This window comes from Primulina tabacum, chromosome 11 (genome assembly GCF_025594145.1).
Source record: "Primulina tabacum isolate GXHZ01 chromosome 11, ASM2559414v2, whole genome shotgun sequence".
Taxonomy (NCBI): Eukaryota; Viridiplantae; Streptophyta; class Magnoliopsida; order Lamiales; family Gesneriaceae; genus Primulina; species Primulina tabacum.
This window is the reverse complement of record NC_134560.1, coordinates 33,402,493-33,419,695: the sequence shown is the minus strand read 5'-3', so window position 1 is coordinate 33,419,695 and position 17,203 is coordinate 33,402,493. Positions and strand designations below refer to the sequence as shown.

Sequence of the window (17,203 nt, the reverse complement as noted above, 5' to 3'; positions counted from 1 at the left end):
CTGGTTTGGTTAGAGGTGTAGCGACGACGCGTTTTCTGAGGGTTAGGGTTTTTCGAGATTTGAGAATTTTTGGTTGAATTTAAGGCCTTGTTTGGTTGTCCAAATTTTGAAATCTAAAATTTAAATCTTTTATTAAATTTGACTTCTGCAATTCTGATCTGTAAAAATTAAATTCGACCTTTTCAAAATTCAATTGCATGAAATAAAATTAATATGGAATTATTCATTATTTTATCATCTTTGTTTATTTCGATAAAATATTCGTGGATGAATAATTATAAGGTGTAAATATTTTATTTATTGTATATTTGGTCTCTATACTTTACTTGGCCCAATTAAAGTAAATTTAATTTCTTGTGAAAATTTTAGTTAAATTAATATTTGTATCTCAAATTTGATTAAATTTAAATTTCATGTTAATAAAGTGATTTTGAGATATGTAGATATTGTTAAAGTTCAAAATAAATCGTGTTTCAATTTATGCGAAAAATAGTCGGCCCAAAAGAAGACTATTTTTTGGTCAAATTTCAAACAAAATAGATGATTTTAATGTGCGTCTAGATCTATGCGGAAAATAATCGACCCAAAAAAAGATTATTTTCTAGCCAGATTTTAGATTCAATATATCTTCTTCAAATGTATCTGTTTCTATGCGAAATATAGTCGGCTCAAAGGAAGACTATTTTTTGGCCAGATTGCTGACATAATAAGTGACAAAAAAATGTGTTTATATCTATGTAGAAAATAATCGGCCCAAAGAAAGGTTATTTTTGGCCAGATTATAAGCACATAATTGTGTGGTCTTAAAGCGTGTCAAAACTATGCAGAAATTAATCGTCTCAAAGGAAGATTATTTCTTGCCAGATTGTAGACACATTATATGATATTAAATTGTGTTAAATTTATGCGGAAAATGATCGGTCCAAAGGAAGATCATTTATTGGCCAAATTTTTTAGCATAATATGTGGTACTAAATATGTGATAATTTCGGATTTATCCATGCATGAAATTGTCGGTCCAAAGAAAGGCATATCAGTTGGTCGGATTTATTATCAATATTTAATAACCATGATGTTTGATCTACTACTTACAAATTGTTATTTTTGTTCAAAGACTAAATATCAATGTTATGCTATATATTTTTTATGGGCCCACCACCAGCATGCATATATTTTATGCATATATTTTGTGATCTATTTAATTTAAATATATGCATGGACTATAATTTATTGTGAGTTTTTTTTGTTATATTTTGTTATAGAATCTTCTATATTTGCCAATTTGAACAACATTCCAGTACGTAATGGCTCAAACTTCAAGAAATGAAAAGAACATGTTATGATAGTGCCCGGCTGCATGGATTTGGAGTATGCGCTAAGGGAAGATCGTCCCACACTTTTGACCAGTTCAGGAACTGCTGATCAAAAGGGTTCTTTGGAAAAGTGGGAGCGATCAAATTGCATGAATCTGATGATTATGAAACATTCCATTCCAAATACTATAAGGGTTGCTATTCCTGAAGAAAATGATGCCAAAAAATTCATTACTCAAATAGCATATCGTTTCGCTGCAAATGAAAAGGTCGAGACAATTGACTAAACTTGTCTCAATGCGGTACAAAGAGAAAGGAATAATAAGGGAGTACGTAATGAAAATGTCAAATCTTGTGACTCGACTAAAAGCATTCAAGTTGGATGTCAGAAGACATAGTCGTGCATTTAGTCTTGATCTCTCTGCCTGTGCAATTTAATCAATTCAAAATAAGTTATAATACCCAGAAGGAAAAGTGGACTTTGAATGAGCTTATTGCGCAGTGCGTTCAGGAGGAGGAGAGATTGAAACAAGATGTGATTGAAAGTGCTCACTTGGCATCTAACTATCAAGGTAATTACATCAATAAGAAAAGAAAATGAAGTAATAAAAAAGGAAACTCTGGGACTTCACAGCATATGAAGCAACAAAAACAAGATAAAGTGATCACTTGTTTTTTTTTTTTTTTTTGCAAAAGGACTGATGGGCATGTGAATAAGGATTGTCCTAAATACGCCAATTGGCATGCAAAGAAAGAGTTGCCTAAGGAGCCGGTTGCCAACTGATGGTGAAATATACATCTTATGGAAAATAACAATAAAACTGTTGGGGTTTTTTTTAAAAGCTTTATTTAAGAACTGAGATTTTTATTTTCTGGTATTTGAATTTGAAAAATGAAATTTGATTTTAGTTTCATGTTTGGACAAATCAAAATTTTCCTTTATCCATGTGGTATTTTCAATTTTCCGAAATTCAAATATGTTTGGTATGAGTTCTTGATTGATAAGCTTTATAAATTGAACATCAATATTTTAAATGACATTATGCATGCATGAAATTTTGAAATTAAATGCAAATTAATTTCGTGTGTTGACTTTAGTGGGAGTGAGTAAATTGGAAAGTCAACATTGAGAAGAATATATTGATGTTTATGTCCACATATGTGGTGGTATAAATTTTATTAGGTGGTAATCTCATTCGGTTTTATAGAGAACACCGTTTGGATATTGTGTACATCATTGGAATGTTGGACAGATATTTAAGAAACCCGACATTGGATTATTAATCGGGTTATGCGGTATATAAAGTCACATATCGTAGATCTAACATTTGAAAATAGTTAGATATTTGGACTCCGAATAAATTTGCGTAATTTTATCACCGAAAATGATCACTGGTCTAAGAAACCATGGAGGATCAAGTGTGATAATAAAGCAGCTATATTATATTTATAGAACAACTGAAGCTTGTCAAAGTCAAAATATATAGGCATGAAGTTTCTAGTTGAAAAGAAATACAGAGTGGTTGTGTGTCAATTGAGCATGTTATTGCAAACTCTATAATTGCGGATGCGTTTGTTATGGGTTGGTCACCCAAGATTTTTTGGGCATGTGACACACACTGGTGTTGTCCATATAGTTGATATGCCTTTACAGTGGGAGTTTGTATTCGGTTTGAGCATTGACTCATTTGACATGATTTAAGTTTCTGTACAGACCAAGGTTTATTTGAATTACTCTGAAATAAAGTGGTGCCTTTCATTGCGGTTTAGCATTTGGTTGAAAGTCTGTTATTGGACTCTTTGAGTCATTAGGAGGACCAGTTGGAAATACATGTTTTATTCTTGGATCACATTTATCTATTTTCATGCTACACATCCATACTTGATCTATGTTATTGATTATGCTAATATTATGATCATTGACGGGTCTAGTGATTTTAAATGTAGAGATGACTGCTTTGGTTCGATATTGGTATAATTGATAGATCAGATTGTTAAGGAATATTTTGGTTTAGATAACAATAGCTAAATCCAGTTTTTGCATGTACAATATCCGGATAACTTATGTGGCTCAAGTGAGAGATTGTTGGAATTATTTTGTGGGCTCACATAATTTAATTAATTGTACATGGACAAGTTATCTAATAAAGGACCCAATAAAGTGATCTAATTAATTATGAGTTTCCAAAGTATTAAATAAAATGGTATGATCCACCTTATGTGTAGAAACCCAGCCCAATTAGGTCTTCTATGATGAGTCGAAGACTGCTAAGATTGTATAAGGTTATGGTCCCCAAGGCACAGAGGAATAACACAGAATACATATATCACACATATTCTAGATCTCTCTCCTTCTCTCATCAAAAGCAAGAATAAGGTGGTCGATTCTCTGTTGCCTTGGAAGATCCATAACTCTGACGCTAGATCAATCAATGGATTCTGGTACGTATTTATTGTTATTTATATTTTCTGATAATTCGATATAAATTCCTGATGTGTTATGATATATAGATTTAATCACATGATTTATAGATTTAATATTATTAAATCTCTAACAAGACGGTCTCACGAGTCGTATTTTGTGGGACGACTCTAAGAGTATTACTTTTTATTGTGAATATCGATAGGGTTGACCCCTATCACAGATAAAAATTCGTGAGACCGTCTTACAAGAGATACCTACTCTGAAAACAATTCCTATCTATGATTTACAAAATCAGGAGAATGTGTCCGGTAGTTGCATGCTGACATAATTATGAGCTTTGGAAAAATGAAAAAGATTTTCTATGACCAAAAACAAAAAAGAATGTGACAATCAGGAAAGGACCTGGGACGACAAAGAACCGGCGGCTCTAAGCTTTATGTTTACACTTTCTAACTTCTATTCATTTTTTCTCCTAGTAGATCGACTAATTCATATGACTGCATTTACATTAAAAACCCAACTTTTGTCAGACTCTGCGGTCTTTTATGTACACAATTCGATCATGGAAACTTAAATCCCACTTCTTGATTAGTACTGCACTTCCTTAAAAAGACACTGAAGTTGCATGTCTAAGTCGTCAATCAGTATAAGGCAACAAATGCTTCAAGCTCGCTACATCGAGTATGAAAAAGAAACACATAAAATTTAAACCAAAGTGTAAAAAAAAGAAGAAGTTATTTTGATTTTGAATGTTAAAACTCAAACTATTATAGTTTACTTGATGTATTTAAACCTTAAATCAATAAAACCACCAAACCAAACTAAAATAAATTTATAATTTGTCGTTTTTTTTTTATTTTACTTTTTTGTTTCACTTTTCACTTGAATATAATAAAAAATAAAACTATCTTGAACCCATTTTTTAATACTCATGTTTGAGGAGAAATAGTAAGATTGACATATATATTTCAAGATAGATACATGTAATTTTTAAGTTAATGGGTGTAAAAGCTTGACATTAACCTGAGATGAGATATATTTAATTTTTAAAGTTAGTTGAGTTTTTCTTGTAATTATGACAAACCTCAAAGAAGGTATATGTAATTAACCATTTGCATTATTTTAAAAACTATAGGAAATCACCTTATTCTTGCGATTTTATTCCTATCAAAATTGCACAAAATTATAATTATAAGAAAAATATAATAATTTTAACTTGTACAAAATTATTATTATAAGAAAAATATAATAATTTTAACTTGTACAAAATTATAATTATAAGAATAATAATAATTATAATGCTAAAAGAATGCGGTTTTTTTAAAAAATAAATTAAGAATAAGTTGATTTCCCGGAGTGTATATATATATATATATATATATTCAAACTCTTCATATATATATATTTTCCAAACTCTTCAAAGCCATGAAACTCAGCAAATCGTGTGCCTATTTATATCATTTTCTTCTAGAAGGATAAATGTTCAGCCTACATCAACAATTACGTTGTTATATGTATGAGACACGATGCTTTTAAGATCTCGAGTTATATAAAATGGAACATAAAGCAAAGGACATGACAAGGTTATGTTTAACCGATCATTGTGATACAAGAAGTGATAGCATACAGACACAGGTATCGGGAGGAACATATATGCATCTTTATTGTTTGAAATATATGTAAAAATCCAAACAAGGGAAGAATCTAAAACTCGATGATTGCTGCACCACCCGATGGCTTCGACGCGAAAAGGTACTGGCCAAGATCATTCTTATTGATCACCCCTTTGTCGATTCTCGACTGAAAAAATTGTTCCTGATACAAGCACATAATGACATTGATGTCGAATGGCATTAATGGAAGTTTCACTAATTTTTTTGAGTGAAGCTCTAACCTTCAAGTTAAGGATGAATTGTGGGACGATATTTTCCTTCACCAATGCTACCGCACAACCACCCCATCCAGCTCCCGTAAGCCTAGCCCCAAGAGCACCATTATCTCGACAAATCTTTACAAGCTCCTCCAGTTCAGGACAACTGATTAGAAAGGATAAAATGTTTGCATCATAAGCCCAAAGGGTGAGTGTTAACCCAAAAAAAACTAGTCTATTAGATGAGAGAGCCTCTCGATTTCATGAGTCCTCATGTAAATTTAAAGTGAGATCACAAGAAGTAACCTTACCTAAATGGATCCTCTGGTAGAGGTATGGAAAGATCAGGCCGTATAGTGTTTTCAACTGGAAATAGTATTTACTAACATTTACATTTCACGAAAAGTAAGATCGATTTTCTATACCTGCATTCATAATAGACGCTGCAGCTGTAATGGCTCTCATTCATGAGGTCCCCAAGCTTTTTCAGCATGTCTTCCTCACTGCAATAAGATATCCTACATGACTAATGTTTCCAAACTACGGAATGTCTATAAGAGAGACAATAGTCACCTTGACTTTGATGAGACGGTATCTTTGAAAGCATATACACGTTTTGCCTCAGAGTAGACATGAGCTGCCCTCTGAAATATGTTATGGTTCAGACTGAAGTGTAATTGGAAAATATATCCAGCATACAAAGCAAAAAAAAAAATCGATTAAAAAAGTTATATTTCATTGATCCTCTGTGCCCACAAAAATTCATGACAAAATTCAAAGGCATATACTGACTAGGAACATGTTATGTATGGGGATATGAAACTACATATTAAGAAAGGTTAAGGCAGTGTATCAAGAAAATAAAAATCAAAATGTTGCACTAGTGTAATGTCCCAGAACCACAAAAACAAAATTGACAAGAAAAACGACAGAAGGCTGCAAGTTCACCTGATGTAGCTTAAAATGATTCGCAGCTCTCAGAACATCCAAGGAAGAAGGAGAACCGGCAAAAATGGCTTGCAGCTTTTCATTGGTAATGTTCTCGATATCTTCCGCACTGTAAGGTTCTTCTTTCAATAATTCCTAGGTGAGACCAGCCATCAAAGACAATTAAAAATGTGCAACGATGCCCACAAGAAACTAAAAAGTAATCTAAGGTACTTAATTCGTAAGTATGACAATAAACATAATATGGTTATGGTAGTATAATAACTAAATATATTGAGATTAGGTAAAAGGCTTTCCTCTTACAAAGTTGAGAAGAAAAATTGGTACCTTGACAGCAATAACTGGATCAGAAGATCCACGCGTGCCCGCAAATGATACACATAGTGCTTCAACATCTGAAAGTGTTTTTATGTTGGCTATTGCCTCTTCAGGCTTCATTCCAAGCTTTATACCTAACACAATCTACACCGGACCAACAATTAAGTTTTGCGGGAATAAAAGAAAAAGAGAACACAAAAGGAACAAAAGCAAAAACCCATTAACGACACAAATTATTGAACATTTTTAAATAAAATGGGACTATCATAATCCCTAATTAGAGGGAGAGAAAATAGTCAGGCAATAAAAAAGATTAACGAGAAACTTAAAAGGCGTGTTTAAGAATCATGCTAAAACTATTCCAAGAATAGCATAAAGTTAAAAAATACTCACAGAAGCTAAACGGCATTCGACAACCCTATTATTGTAATTAGTAGCAGCAGTGACTGCTTTCTGAGATTCAGCCAATGAATGAGCTATGACAAATGTTCCACCAGCAGGGAGCTGCACCTCCGTAGCATGAATAGGATTAAAATCAATAAGTGCCGCGAAACCAGATTGGGCCATCACAGATATAGCCTGTCCAGTGAAGCAATAAAATTTTCTGTCAGCTGTGGACAATGGACAGAACTTTGCTTGGACATAGAAAAGATATCCCGAGTGTCTAAAAACAACTCTCAAAGTTCTTGACAAATAAGGGCACACAGTGTACTACGTAGGAACATTTCAAATAAAAACCTGATCCATTCCACCAGATTGGGTACCGATATGCCTTTCGCATTCACATGTAAGTTGAGCAAGCTCTTCCTGAGTATCAAAGTTTAACATGTCATTGTTACAAATAAAAAAGGAAGATAATTTAATCCATGGAGATCCTTAAATCACAACCAACTAAATCATGTTTGATTCTTGCTACCCCAAACCAAAATGTATAGAAACCAAGCATTTTGAAGCAATTTAATGACTTGGATCTAATTCACCAATAAAAGGCGAATTCGTAACGTCAGAAACATATGCAACACCTTGGGAAAATTTGCGCCAAATGTGGCCATTATGGCTATTGTAGAAGAGCAAACAAATGCAGCAGAGCTTGATAAGCCAGATCCTACATCAGAGAAAGAAGATGCCTAAAAACCAGGAAATGGAATTAATTATAAAAAGTTCAGCTGAGATGCAAATTTTTATTAGGAAGGATGAAAATACCAGTAGGAACAACGCCATCAACAACAACATCAAGTTCAACTGTTTCTCCAACGTCTATCCCCTTTAATTTGGCATACTCATAAAAACCTTTGTACCTGAAACACGAGGATTTTTATATCAACACTTTTGGCATTTTATGTTACTGTTGCATCGATATAATATTCTAAAGTCCGAACAAAAATGTAATATGCAAACCAGTAAATTATTGTGTCGAGGTAGATGTTTAGTCATAAAGTAACAGTATCACACCATATAGTTACAAGAAACGGTTAAAACTAAATTTAAGAGATACAAAAAAGCAACTTACCCGCAAATAAAATAGTGACCCCATCTGTGATGCTTCAAATCAATTTCCTGAAAAATAGAACACTACTCATTCAATGGAACAGAGACATAGTCCTTCTATCCATGATAAAACCAGATACAAGTTTATAAAGTCAAATTTGTCACTCTGTCAGAGTTCCAGTAACAAGAGAAATCTCTATGAGATGCAAACTGTTAGGTGAATCTTTTCATACTACCAGGCACCAAAACTTTATATTTTGCAGATATTCAAACTCGGAAAACTTTTGTAGCATGAACCACCCACTTTAAACCTCAACATGAACGGGTAAAAAAGAAAAAAGAAAAAAGCAACTAAAATTGCCTTTTCAAAATTCATATATTAAAAGCACAATCAATCAACACAATGCCCAAAAGATAAAAACATTCCATCCGACGAGCCCGAAAGCATTTCCCACAAGTTCCCATTTCAAAAATCTCACAATTGAACAACTAAATGAATACAATGCATGAAGAACAACATTCCCACGTGCACACACACAAACAGAAAGATAGAACAATCAAGAAGCCTAATATCGATAAATTTGATCAGGATCTGAAGGGTATCTACGCTTCGTACACATCTCAACTTTTCACACGCTGCAAAAAGTTTCACCATACCTGATCAGGGTCAGCAGGGTAAGTACACAAAGCATACTTCTCGCTGTTCACATTCCCAATTCTCAACACTTTTTCAGTCTCACCCCCCTCGCGTTTTCGTATCGCCACGATAGTGTCTTGCCTGATCGCCATCGGCAAAACTGAATATCCTTCATAATCTATGTGCTCACCTATCAAGTTAACTCTCCCTAGACAAAATGCCCCGACATAAAACCAAGTTCATCTTAATATTCATCACGCAAAACCCATAACCGGATTAAACAAAAAAAAAAAAACAGTTGATTCATATGGGTCACAGTACCCGGAGATCGAGCGTAAACATCAGGTGGGTGGCCAAAAAAGTCCAAGAATTTGGACTTCAAATTGAAAAATCTTTGCTCCGCCTCTTCTAGCTGTGATCCAGTTCCGTAAACATGTTCAAGAGAAGCGAAAACGGGCACTTTCTGCTCCTCGTTTTTCGCCATTGGCCTTTGATCGTCTGTTTCTTGTGATTTGTGAATGAAGTAAAGAATGGGTGAGGATCACTTGATGATTAGATTGGATATATAAAGATTCAATGCATTTGTGTAGATTTTGTTGGCTTCTTGGGATAGGAACCAAGAAATTATTTGGAAAATTTTATGGTTCTTTTCAGAAAAAGCTGTCCTACTTTTTGGATTGATTAAGGAAAAGGTCAAGATAATGTAGTGTGAGTGAATATGATGTGTGAATATCAGTATATTTTATTGAATTTATTTATTAGAGAATATGTACGAATTTTGTATAAAATGAGACCCCTCTGATAATTGAATTTGATTTCCAATATATAATTTTTTGTTTAAAAAAGTTCAAAACATAACGAAATGATAGTCAAATATTAACTTTGATAACAAAATTATGGTAACGTTCATTACATTTAACACAAAATTTTAACGTGTATACAATTATATTTTGTATTGACAAAAACTTGTATGAGACGATCTCACGGGTCGTATTTTATGATACGGATCTCTTATTTGGATCATCCATGAAAAAAGTATTACTTTTTATTGTGAATATCGGTAGGGTTGACTCGTCTCACAGATAAAGACTCGTGAGATCGTCTAACAAGATACCTACTTTTTTGTATTAATATTTTATTTATGTATGCGCAAAGATTTGCCGGCATTTATAATTGGGATAATGTGGTCCTTTTATTTTTACTAATTCTCGATTCAGTCTCTTTTCTTTCAATTGATCTAAAATAGTTCTCCAATTTTAATTAGTGTCCCATTTTAGTTCAATATTCCAATTTTACGCATGATTTCTATTTTACTTTTTTTTTTATCTAGCTCATTCCGTAATTAAATTAGATATCGTACCTTTTGACCAAAATATCATCGAGACGTGTTTGTTGGATTTTACAGAGAGTTACTTACAGCCTAATCACACAGTAGTAATCGACAGTTCATGCCTTAGATTTCTTCAACAACATCTAGCACAACTTTGTTTTATTTCCTACATCAAATCGTAGAGTAATAGATTAAATTTGAAACAAGTATAACACGAGAGAGGAAAAAGCCTGGTGATTTTATTCAGACATAATAAATATTATTATATTAATAATTTATTACATTAACAACATCATGCAGATGATAAGATAACTTGTTTAGTTACTTATTGTAGCTGAAAATATAATAGACATAAACTGAAAAGAAAATATTACAATATTTATTTGAAAAAAATTGAAGAGAATGATCGACGCCATCAACTTTCTTCTTCCTTCGTATTTATAGAAGCTCTTTTCGAATTTGAAATTCGCACTTCAAACTTGTAGATAATATTTGCATTATTGATTGTCAGTTGTCATTAAAAATATCTTGTAGTAGGTGGTCCTGTTTTTTTGTGGTGGTTGAGTCACTTGTCACGTGTTTATTTATCTTTGTCGGGGAATCATTTGCTTTTGAGGTCCAGAGAAAAATACTTTTTGTGTGGTCCCTCACGACTTGGACTTATATATGCAAGATGCTTTCGGTCAGATATTGGCTGAAAACCCTTCCTGAATTTTGGATCTTTCTGAAATGTCTGCTAATCATTTTCTTAAAAAGTACTAGAATTTTTTTTTTCAAACTCTCAATTCGGCAGACCCTTAAACAATTATATAAAATAATTTGACACTATTTAAAAATAAAACAATCAACTAGTATTTGAAAAGTCAAAGAAAATCGTCAAAACGTGAAATCGTCAACGTTTTACCAAATCTACAAAGCAATAAATTTGAAAAGTGTAGCCCATGCTAAACCTCTCAAAAATATCTCAAAAAGTATAAATAAATAGTCGTAAAATCTTTAACATAATCATAAACGTAAATGCGGAAAATAGAAGCGTTGGTCCTCGGGTCATGTGCAACTCCAGTCCAAGTCAAATCAGGCATCCAAGCCTCCCTCAACATTATTATCATAGTCACCTGCATCAATCACACTTAGTGAGTCTAAAGACTCAACACATCATATTCTTGATACCAAATAATACGTAAAAAACCACAAGCAATAGTGAAAATACTTTTACGTAAAAATAACATTTTCATGACATGCATAAACTTCAAAATATGAACATTTTCATAAACATTTTCATATCATCATCAACATATTCATATACATATTATCATCAACATATACGTATTCTTTTTTTCTTTTCGTTGAATTCAGATCGTTAATTGTGACTTTCTTTTTCCTCATAAAGTAGATGAATCCATCTACATGTAACCATAGTACTGGGCGACGGGGACATCAACGACACTCTCACCCGTCAATGAGTCTTGGTCCTATCCTCATCGAATGGAAAATACGATCGTCGGGCTCCTTCTGGGGTCTTTTCCCATAAACGGGATCCCTCTGGGCCTTCTCCCACGAAGGAGCTCCCTCTGAGGCCTTCTCCCGTAAATGAACTTCCTCTTGGCCTTTTCCCTCACGATAGCACCATTCTTATCCTCAATAGTCACAATTACTTCACATCCTCCAATGTTTCACATTTTCATCACTTTATAAAATCATGCATTTTAATATCAATTTCCTTTTAAAACTAGCATGCAACATATCTTTTAACGTTTTCGTTTAATCATAAAACTCATAAACATTTAAAATAATAAATCATAACATATTAGATCATAAAATCCATAATCGTTAAAATAAATATTTTAACACATTAAAAATCCATAAACATTTTTAAATAACATTTTAACATTTTAAATCATGACATTTAAAATAACATTTTGACATATTAAACCATAAACATTTAAAATAATATTTTAATATATTAAAAATCCATAAACATTTAAAATAAACATATTAACATTATAAAATTCATAAACATCCATAACCATAGAAAATAATCATATTAGCATATAAAATTACCGTTTTACCCCTAGACGTAAAATTTCACATTTTGACATTTTCTTAATTCGTTGACTCTAACATGTCCCAAATAAATATTTAAGCTTACATGAATTTTTTCATATTTTTATTTAGCTTAAATTGAGCTCTTTTAAATTAATCTTTAAATATAACATATTAATGCGTTTTAATCCCGAATTAAACCAAAATTTAATATAAAATTCCCAAATTAAAAAATTAGACTTTTAATAACTATTTGAGCTTAAATATAATTTTATATAATTTTATTAAGCTTAAATTTAGGCGTTTCCATTAACTCTATAATTAACGTTCCGTGCGACGATAAAATCTCGGATAAATCCAAAACTCATTATTTTAATCCCAAATTTTAAACATAACATTTTTATTATTTATTCTACCTTGTGAGCCATGAAGCACACCAGTGGACCCATGGTTTCAATTTTAGCTTTATTATTTTCGTTTTTGACACCTAGACGAACACACCGAGCCATCTCCCAAAATACTCGAGCCACGCCCAAGCCACCTCAAGCCAAACCCGAGCCAACCCATCTAGGAACCCTCCTAACCAAGACCAAGCCCCTGAACCTAGCCCTGGCTTCCTCAAACTCACCTGGAACTGAGACCATGTACTGCATGTGTATGTGCGTGAGTTTCCCTTGGGTAATAGGACTCCCACCTAGTCTAGGACCCTTCCAGCCCTTAACCACTGACCCCTCATGACCCTAACCTTCTTTGGACCATGCTAAGACCCAGCCCAGACCAGCCCAACCCCTAGAACCCAGCAGCGAAGCCACCTGAACACAACAGCAACCTGCACGTAACTTGCTTCCAAGAGCTTCCTTCACGTTTTCTGTGTTTGGCTCGAGCCACCTCAAGCCACCCTGCACCAACTCATGACCCGCCGCTCTAGGGACCATCCTGGACCCATGGAACCAATAGCCTTGAGCCCTAGCTCGGAACCAAAGGAAATACACAAGCACTTGAAGTGGCCGAGAACTCCCACATGAACATGGACCCTATGTTTCTGTTGCTAGGACCTAGCCAACCACACCAGACCCTGAACCAGCCCCCTGTGAACCTTCCTAGTACCCTAAGGACCTAGCCTAGCCCAGCCCAGAACCCCCTAGCCGAGCCTCTCTCCCTGCACAAGCTGTTGCACCTGTGCGCTACTCCTTGAAGCTCTCGGGTAGGAGTCCTAGCTTGCTACGACTCCTCCCAGCACTCTTAACTCGGATCCTAGCATGGCTAGGACCCTACCCTTGACCCTAGCCAAGCCTTGGTCCCAACCAAAGCCAAGCCAAGCACCCAAGTCCATAACTCGTGCCCCTCAAACACCATGCTACCCGATGGCATCCAGCTTGTTCTTATTCATGTTGCAGCGTTTTGTGTGTGTGTGCAGGACCCGAAATTTGTGTAAAAGCAACCCCTTCCAATTCCTAATCATGGCAGCCCCTTAGGTATATGAAATTCATGATTTTTGTATCAAAACCCATGCTTTAAAAATCACCCTAGATGCATGTACGAAAATCTCTCAAGGTGATCTTGTTTTTCATGAAAATTTCAAACATAAATATATAATATGGTGTGATGATGAGTAAAGGAAGAATATGGCATGCCTTTGTGTATTAAATACACGATTTAACGTTGACGATTGCGAAGAACGACGACGAACAACCTTGGCTTGAATTTTCCCTTGAAGATTTCGAAAGTTTCCTTGATGAATATGATGTGTGTGTGTCGTGTGTTATGAGGGAAGAGTTTTAATTGTATTGGGGAGGTGGGGCGTGGGTTATAATGGGGTTAAGGGTAAGTTTTAGTATATTATATAGTTAATTAAAACATTAATCAAGCTTAGGCTCATTAGGAAGGTTAATTAGGCCCATCAGTGCTTAATTAAAACATAAAAATTATTTTGTTTGATAAAGTTTGTGAATTTGATAAAGTTTGTGAATTTATTCGCCGGGTTGCCAAAACGCTCGTATTTTTGTTGAAAAACCAAAAACGATAAAAATTACGTCCCGGTGTATAAAATCACCTCAAAAACTCCTTATTTTCAAAAATATGAAAAAATATCAATCATATTTTAAATAATTTAAAACAATTATTTAAAATATTTTTTAATTTTCAGCCCTCGGTCTCCGTTCCTCGATCTCAACTTGAATAACCCTTAAAAATACATTTTAATGCAACCATGTAGAAAAATATATTTTAAACATGTCAATAGGCACAATATAATTAAAATATGCAATTAAAACAATTAATTGAAATACACAAATAATTTAGTAACTTGTATGCATGTGGTTCGCGTGAACCTTAAAATTTTCGGGGCGTTACACTTTCTGTTTTGGGCATAATAGGAAGATCCCTTCTCACCATATTATAATATGAGCCATACAGAATTTTCGACAAGTCTATTTACTCTCCGGCTGCTTGCTATTGCACAAAAGATTTTTTTTTCTTTTCAAACTTTTCTTCTGCAAACGCTGTAATTTTTTCCTATCATTGTGTTTAATAGGAAAGATATGTTAACTGATAAGATTTAAACGAAAATTTGATTTTGTCCATCTCTGTTAGACGTACCCGTAATCCTCATGCTTTTCAGTAGTAATTTCATTCTTCACTCGGGCTGGCAACAATGGGTGTTTCGTCTATATGAGGTGTAACGTCCCGAAAATTTGAAGGTTTACTTGAACCACATGGATGCAAGTTATCAAATTTCTCATGTATTTTAATTAAATTGTTTTAATTGCATCTAGTAAATATAGGTAGGCATGTTTACATGTTTAACATATGGTTTTCAACTAGAATCGAGATGCGATCAAGGAACGGAGACCAGAGATCAAAAGGGAAAATATTTTTATTCAATAATTATTTTTAATTGATTAATGTATAGTAGATTTTAAATAGTATTTTCGAAAATGACAACTTTTGGGGTGTTTTTACATGCCGAGACGTATTTTAAATGGTATTCGATTTTCGAGAAAAATAGGGACTTTTTAAGAACTCGATTAATATTTTAACAAACTTCCCTTAACAAAATATTTTAATCATTACTTAATGGGCCTTGTATACCATGATAAATGGGCCTAGCTTGCTACACAAGTACATATATCAAATTAAAGGCCTTCAAAACCTTATTTTTACTACACAAAACTCACGCACACCACAAGGAAAAATACTAGGACTCTTCATCAGCCATCACAGGGCCACACACATTACACACCAGCACCTTCATGTGAATTGGACAAGGAAAAATTCAGCAAAGCTCCCTCCCCGTCGCTCCGTCAATGTCCCTCGCGTTAAGAAATTGTTTTCGGGCGTAAAATACGCAAATGCACGCCTTAATATCTTTTCTCATCTTTCACATCATAATGTGTTTGACACATGATTCCATGAAAGACATGATACACTTTTTATATTTTCGTTTTTATGACATGTCATGCACAAAACTAGTGTTTTCATCTTTTAAAATTCCTCCTAATGATGCACAAAGGGGATTCCATGGTAGGAGAACTTGAAGCGATGTTTTTCTACATGTTTAAGGGTCCATAGAGGCGTGATTAAGGGGCTGGACATTAGGGTAACAAGGCTGAACGAAAATATGGGTTCTAGAGTGTTAGGGTTTCGGTTTTGGGTTCCTTGAATAGTGGGGCTGCTGGCTGCTGTTAGGGCACATCTAGGGGTCCTAAGAGGGATGAACCATGGTCCTAGATAGGCTGCACGATGGCTGGATTGAGGCTAAGGGGTTGTGGCCGTGAGAGGTGGAGTTGCACATGCAAGGGATCATGTTTGGGGGTTTGTGGTTCTAGGTATTCTAGGCTCGGTTGAGTAGGGTCCTTAGGGGTTATTCATGGTCCTAAGAGGGTCATCTTGGGTCTGGACATGGCTGTTAGGGGCTGGAGTCGAAGGGAGTAAGAGTTGGCAAGCTAGGGTTTCTTTCGAGTTTGAGCAAAAATTTCTAGAAAGGTTTTAGGATTGTTCAAGGGTATTGATTGGCTTGATTTGGGTTGAATATGGTTTATTTAGGTGTTATTAAGCTTTGGTTCAAATTTTGGAAAGTTCGGTTATATTTCGAGTCAATACGTGTCAAAGCCGAGACGTACGTCTAAGCTTTACAAAAGATTTTGGAAATTAGTCGAGGGAAATAAGTTTACGTCTAAGGAATATTTATGGTAATATTTTAAGGTTATATGTTAAGTTGGAATGATTTGGGACGTCGTTTCGAGGTCTAAGGATAAATACGAAAAGTTATGCTTCTAGGGGTAAAACAGTCATTTTACGCCTGAAAAATGTTAGACGTCCTGGAAGTGCCCTGAATGCCATCATAAATATTAATATGTTTAATTAAAATGTTTATGAAATTATATGATGAAACGTTAATGTTAAAAGACATGTTGTATGCTTGGTTTTAAAAGAAAAATGATTTACACACACACACACACATATATATATCTATATATATATAGATATATATATATATATATATATATATATGTATGTATGAATTTTTATAAGTGATGAAAATATGAGACGTTGGAGGAGGTGAAGTGATAGTGACTAATTCGATGATACGATGATATGATTGGAGATATCGTGAGGGAAAAATCCCAAAAAAGAACCCGTTTACGGGAGAAGGTCCCAGAGGGAGCCCGACGATCGTATTTCCATCGACATGATATGATGTTATGTAAGGCCAAGGCTCAATTGACGGAGTGAGAGTGTCGCTAATGTCCCCACCGCCCAGTACTGTGGTTACATGTAGATGGATCCATCGACCTTCAGCTGATACGAAAGTCACAATTAACGATCCGAA

General features: G+C 34.3%; 1 protein-coding gene across 1 annotated transcript; it reads right to left on the bottom strand.

The window, feature by feature from the left end:
* Nucleotides 1–5,300: 5,300 nt before the first annotated feature.
* LOC142518614 (galactokinase-like) lies at nucleotides 5,301–9,595 on the bottom strand. The gene is made up of 13 exons (XM_075621405.1): nucleotides 9,321–9,595; nucleotides 9,020–9,207; nucleotides 8,385–8,431; nucleotides 8,078–8,172; nucleotides 7,897–7,979; nucleotides 7,613–7,681; nucleotides 7,268–7,453; nucleotides 6,884–7,018; nucleotides 6,557–6,691; nucleotides 6,182–6,252; nucleotides 6,034–6,111; nucleotides 5,633–5,774; nucleotides 5,301–5,553 (listed from the first exon to the last, which is right to left on the bottom strand). The coding sequence occupies exons 1-13, from the start codon at nucleotides 9,481–9,483 to the stop codon at nucleotides 5,443–5,445; spliced, it is 1,503 nt and encodes a 500-aa protein (XP_075477520.1). The 5' UTR covers nucleotides 9,484–9,595; the 3' UTR covers nucleotides 5,301–5,442.
* Between the last annotated feature and the right edge of the window lie 7,608 nt (nucleotides 9,596–17,203).

Excerpts from the sequence above, each read along its gene's own strand:
- LOC142518614 (XM_075621405.1), bottom strand. The coding sequence starts at position 9,483 with ATGGCGAAAAACGAGGAGCAGAAAGTGCCCGTTTTCGCTTCTCTTGAA. Across the intron at positions 7,019-7,267 it reads TCGAATGCCGTTTAGCTTCT|ATTGTGTTAGGTATAAAGCT; the intron begins GTGAGTATTTTT and ends GGTCCGGTGTAG. Across the intron at positions 6,253-6,556 it reads ATCATTTTAAGCTACATCAG|AGGGCAGCTCATGTCTACTC; the intron begins GTGAACTTGCAG and ends AACATATTTCAG.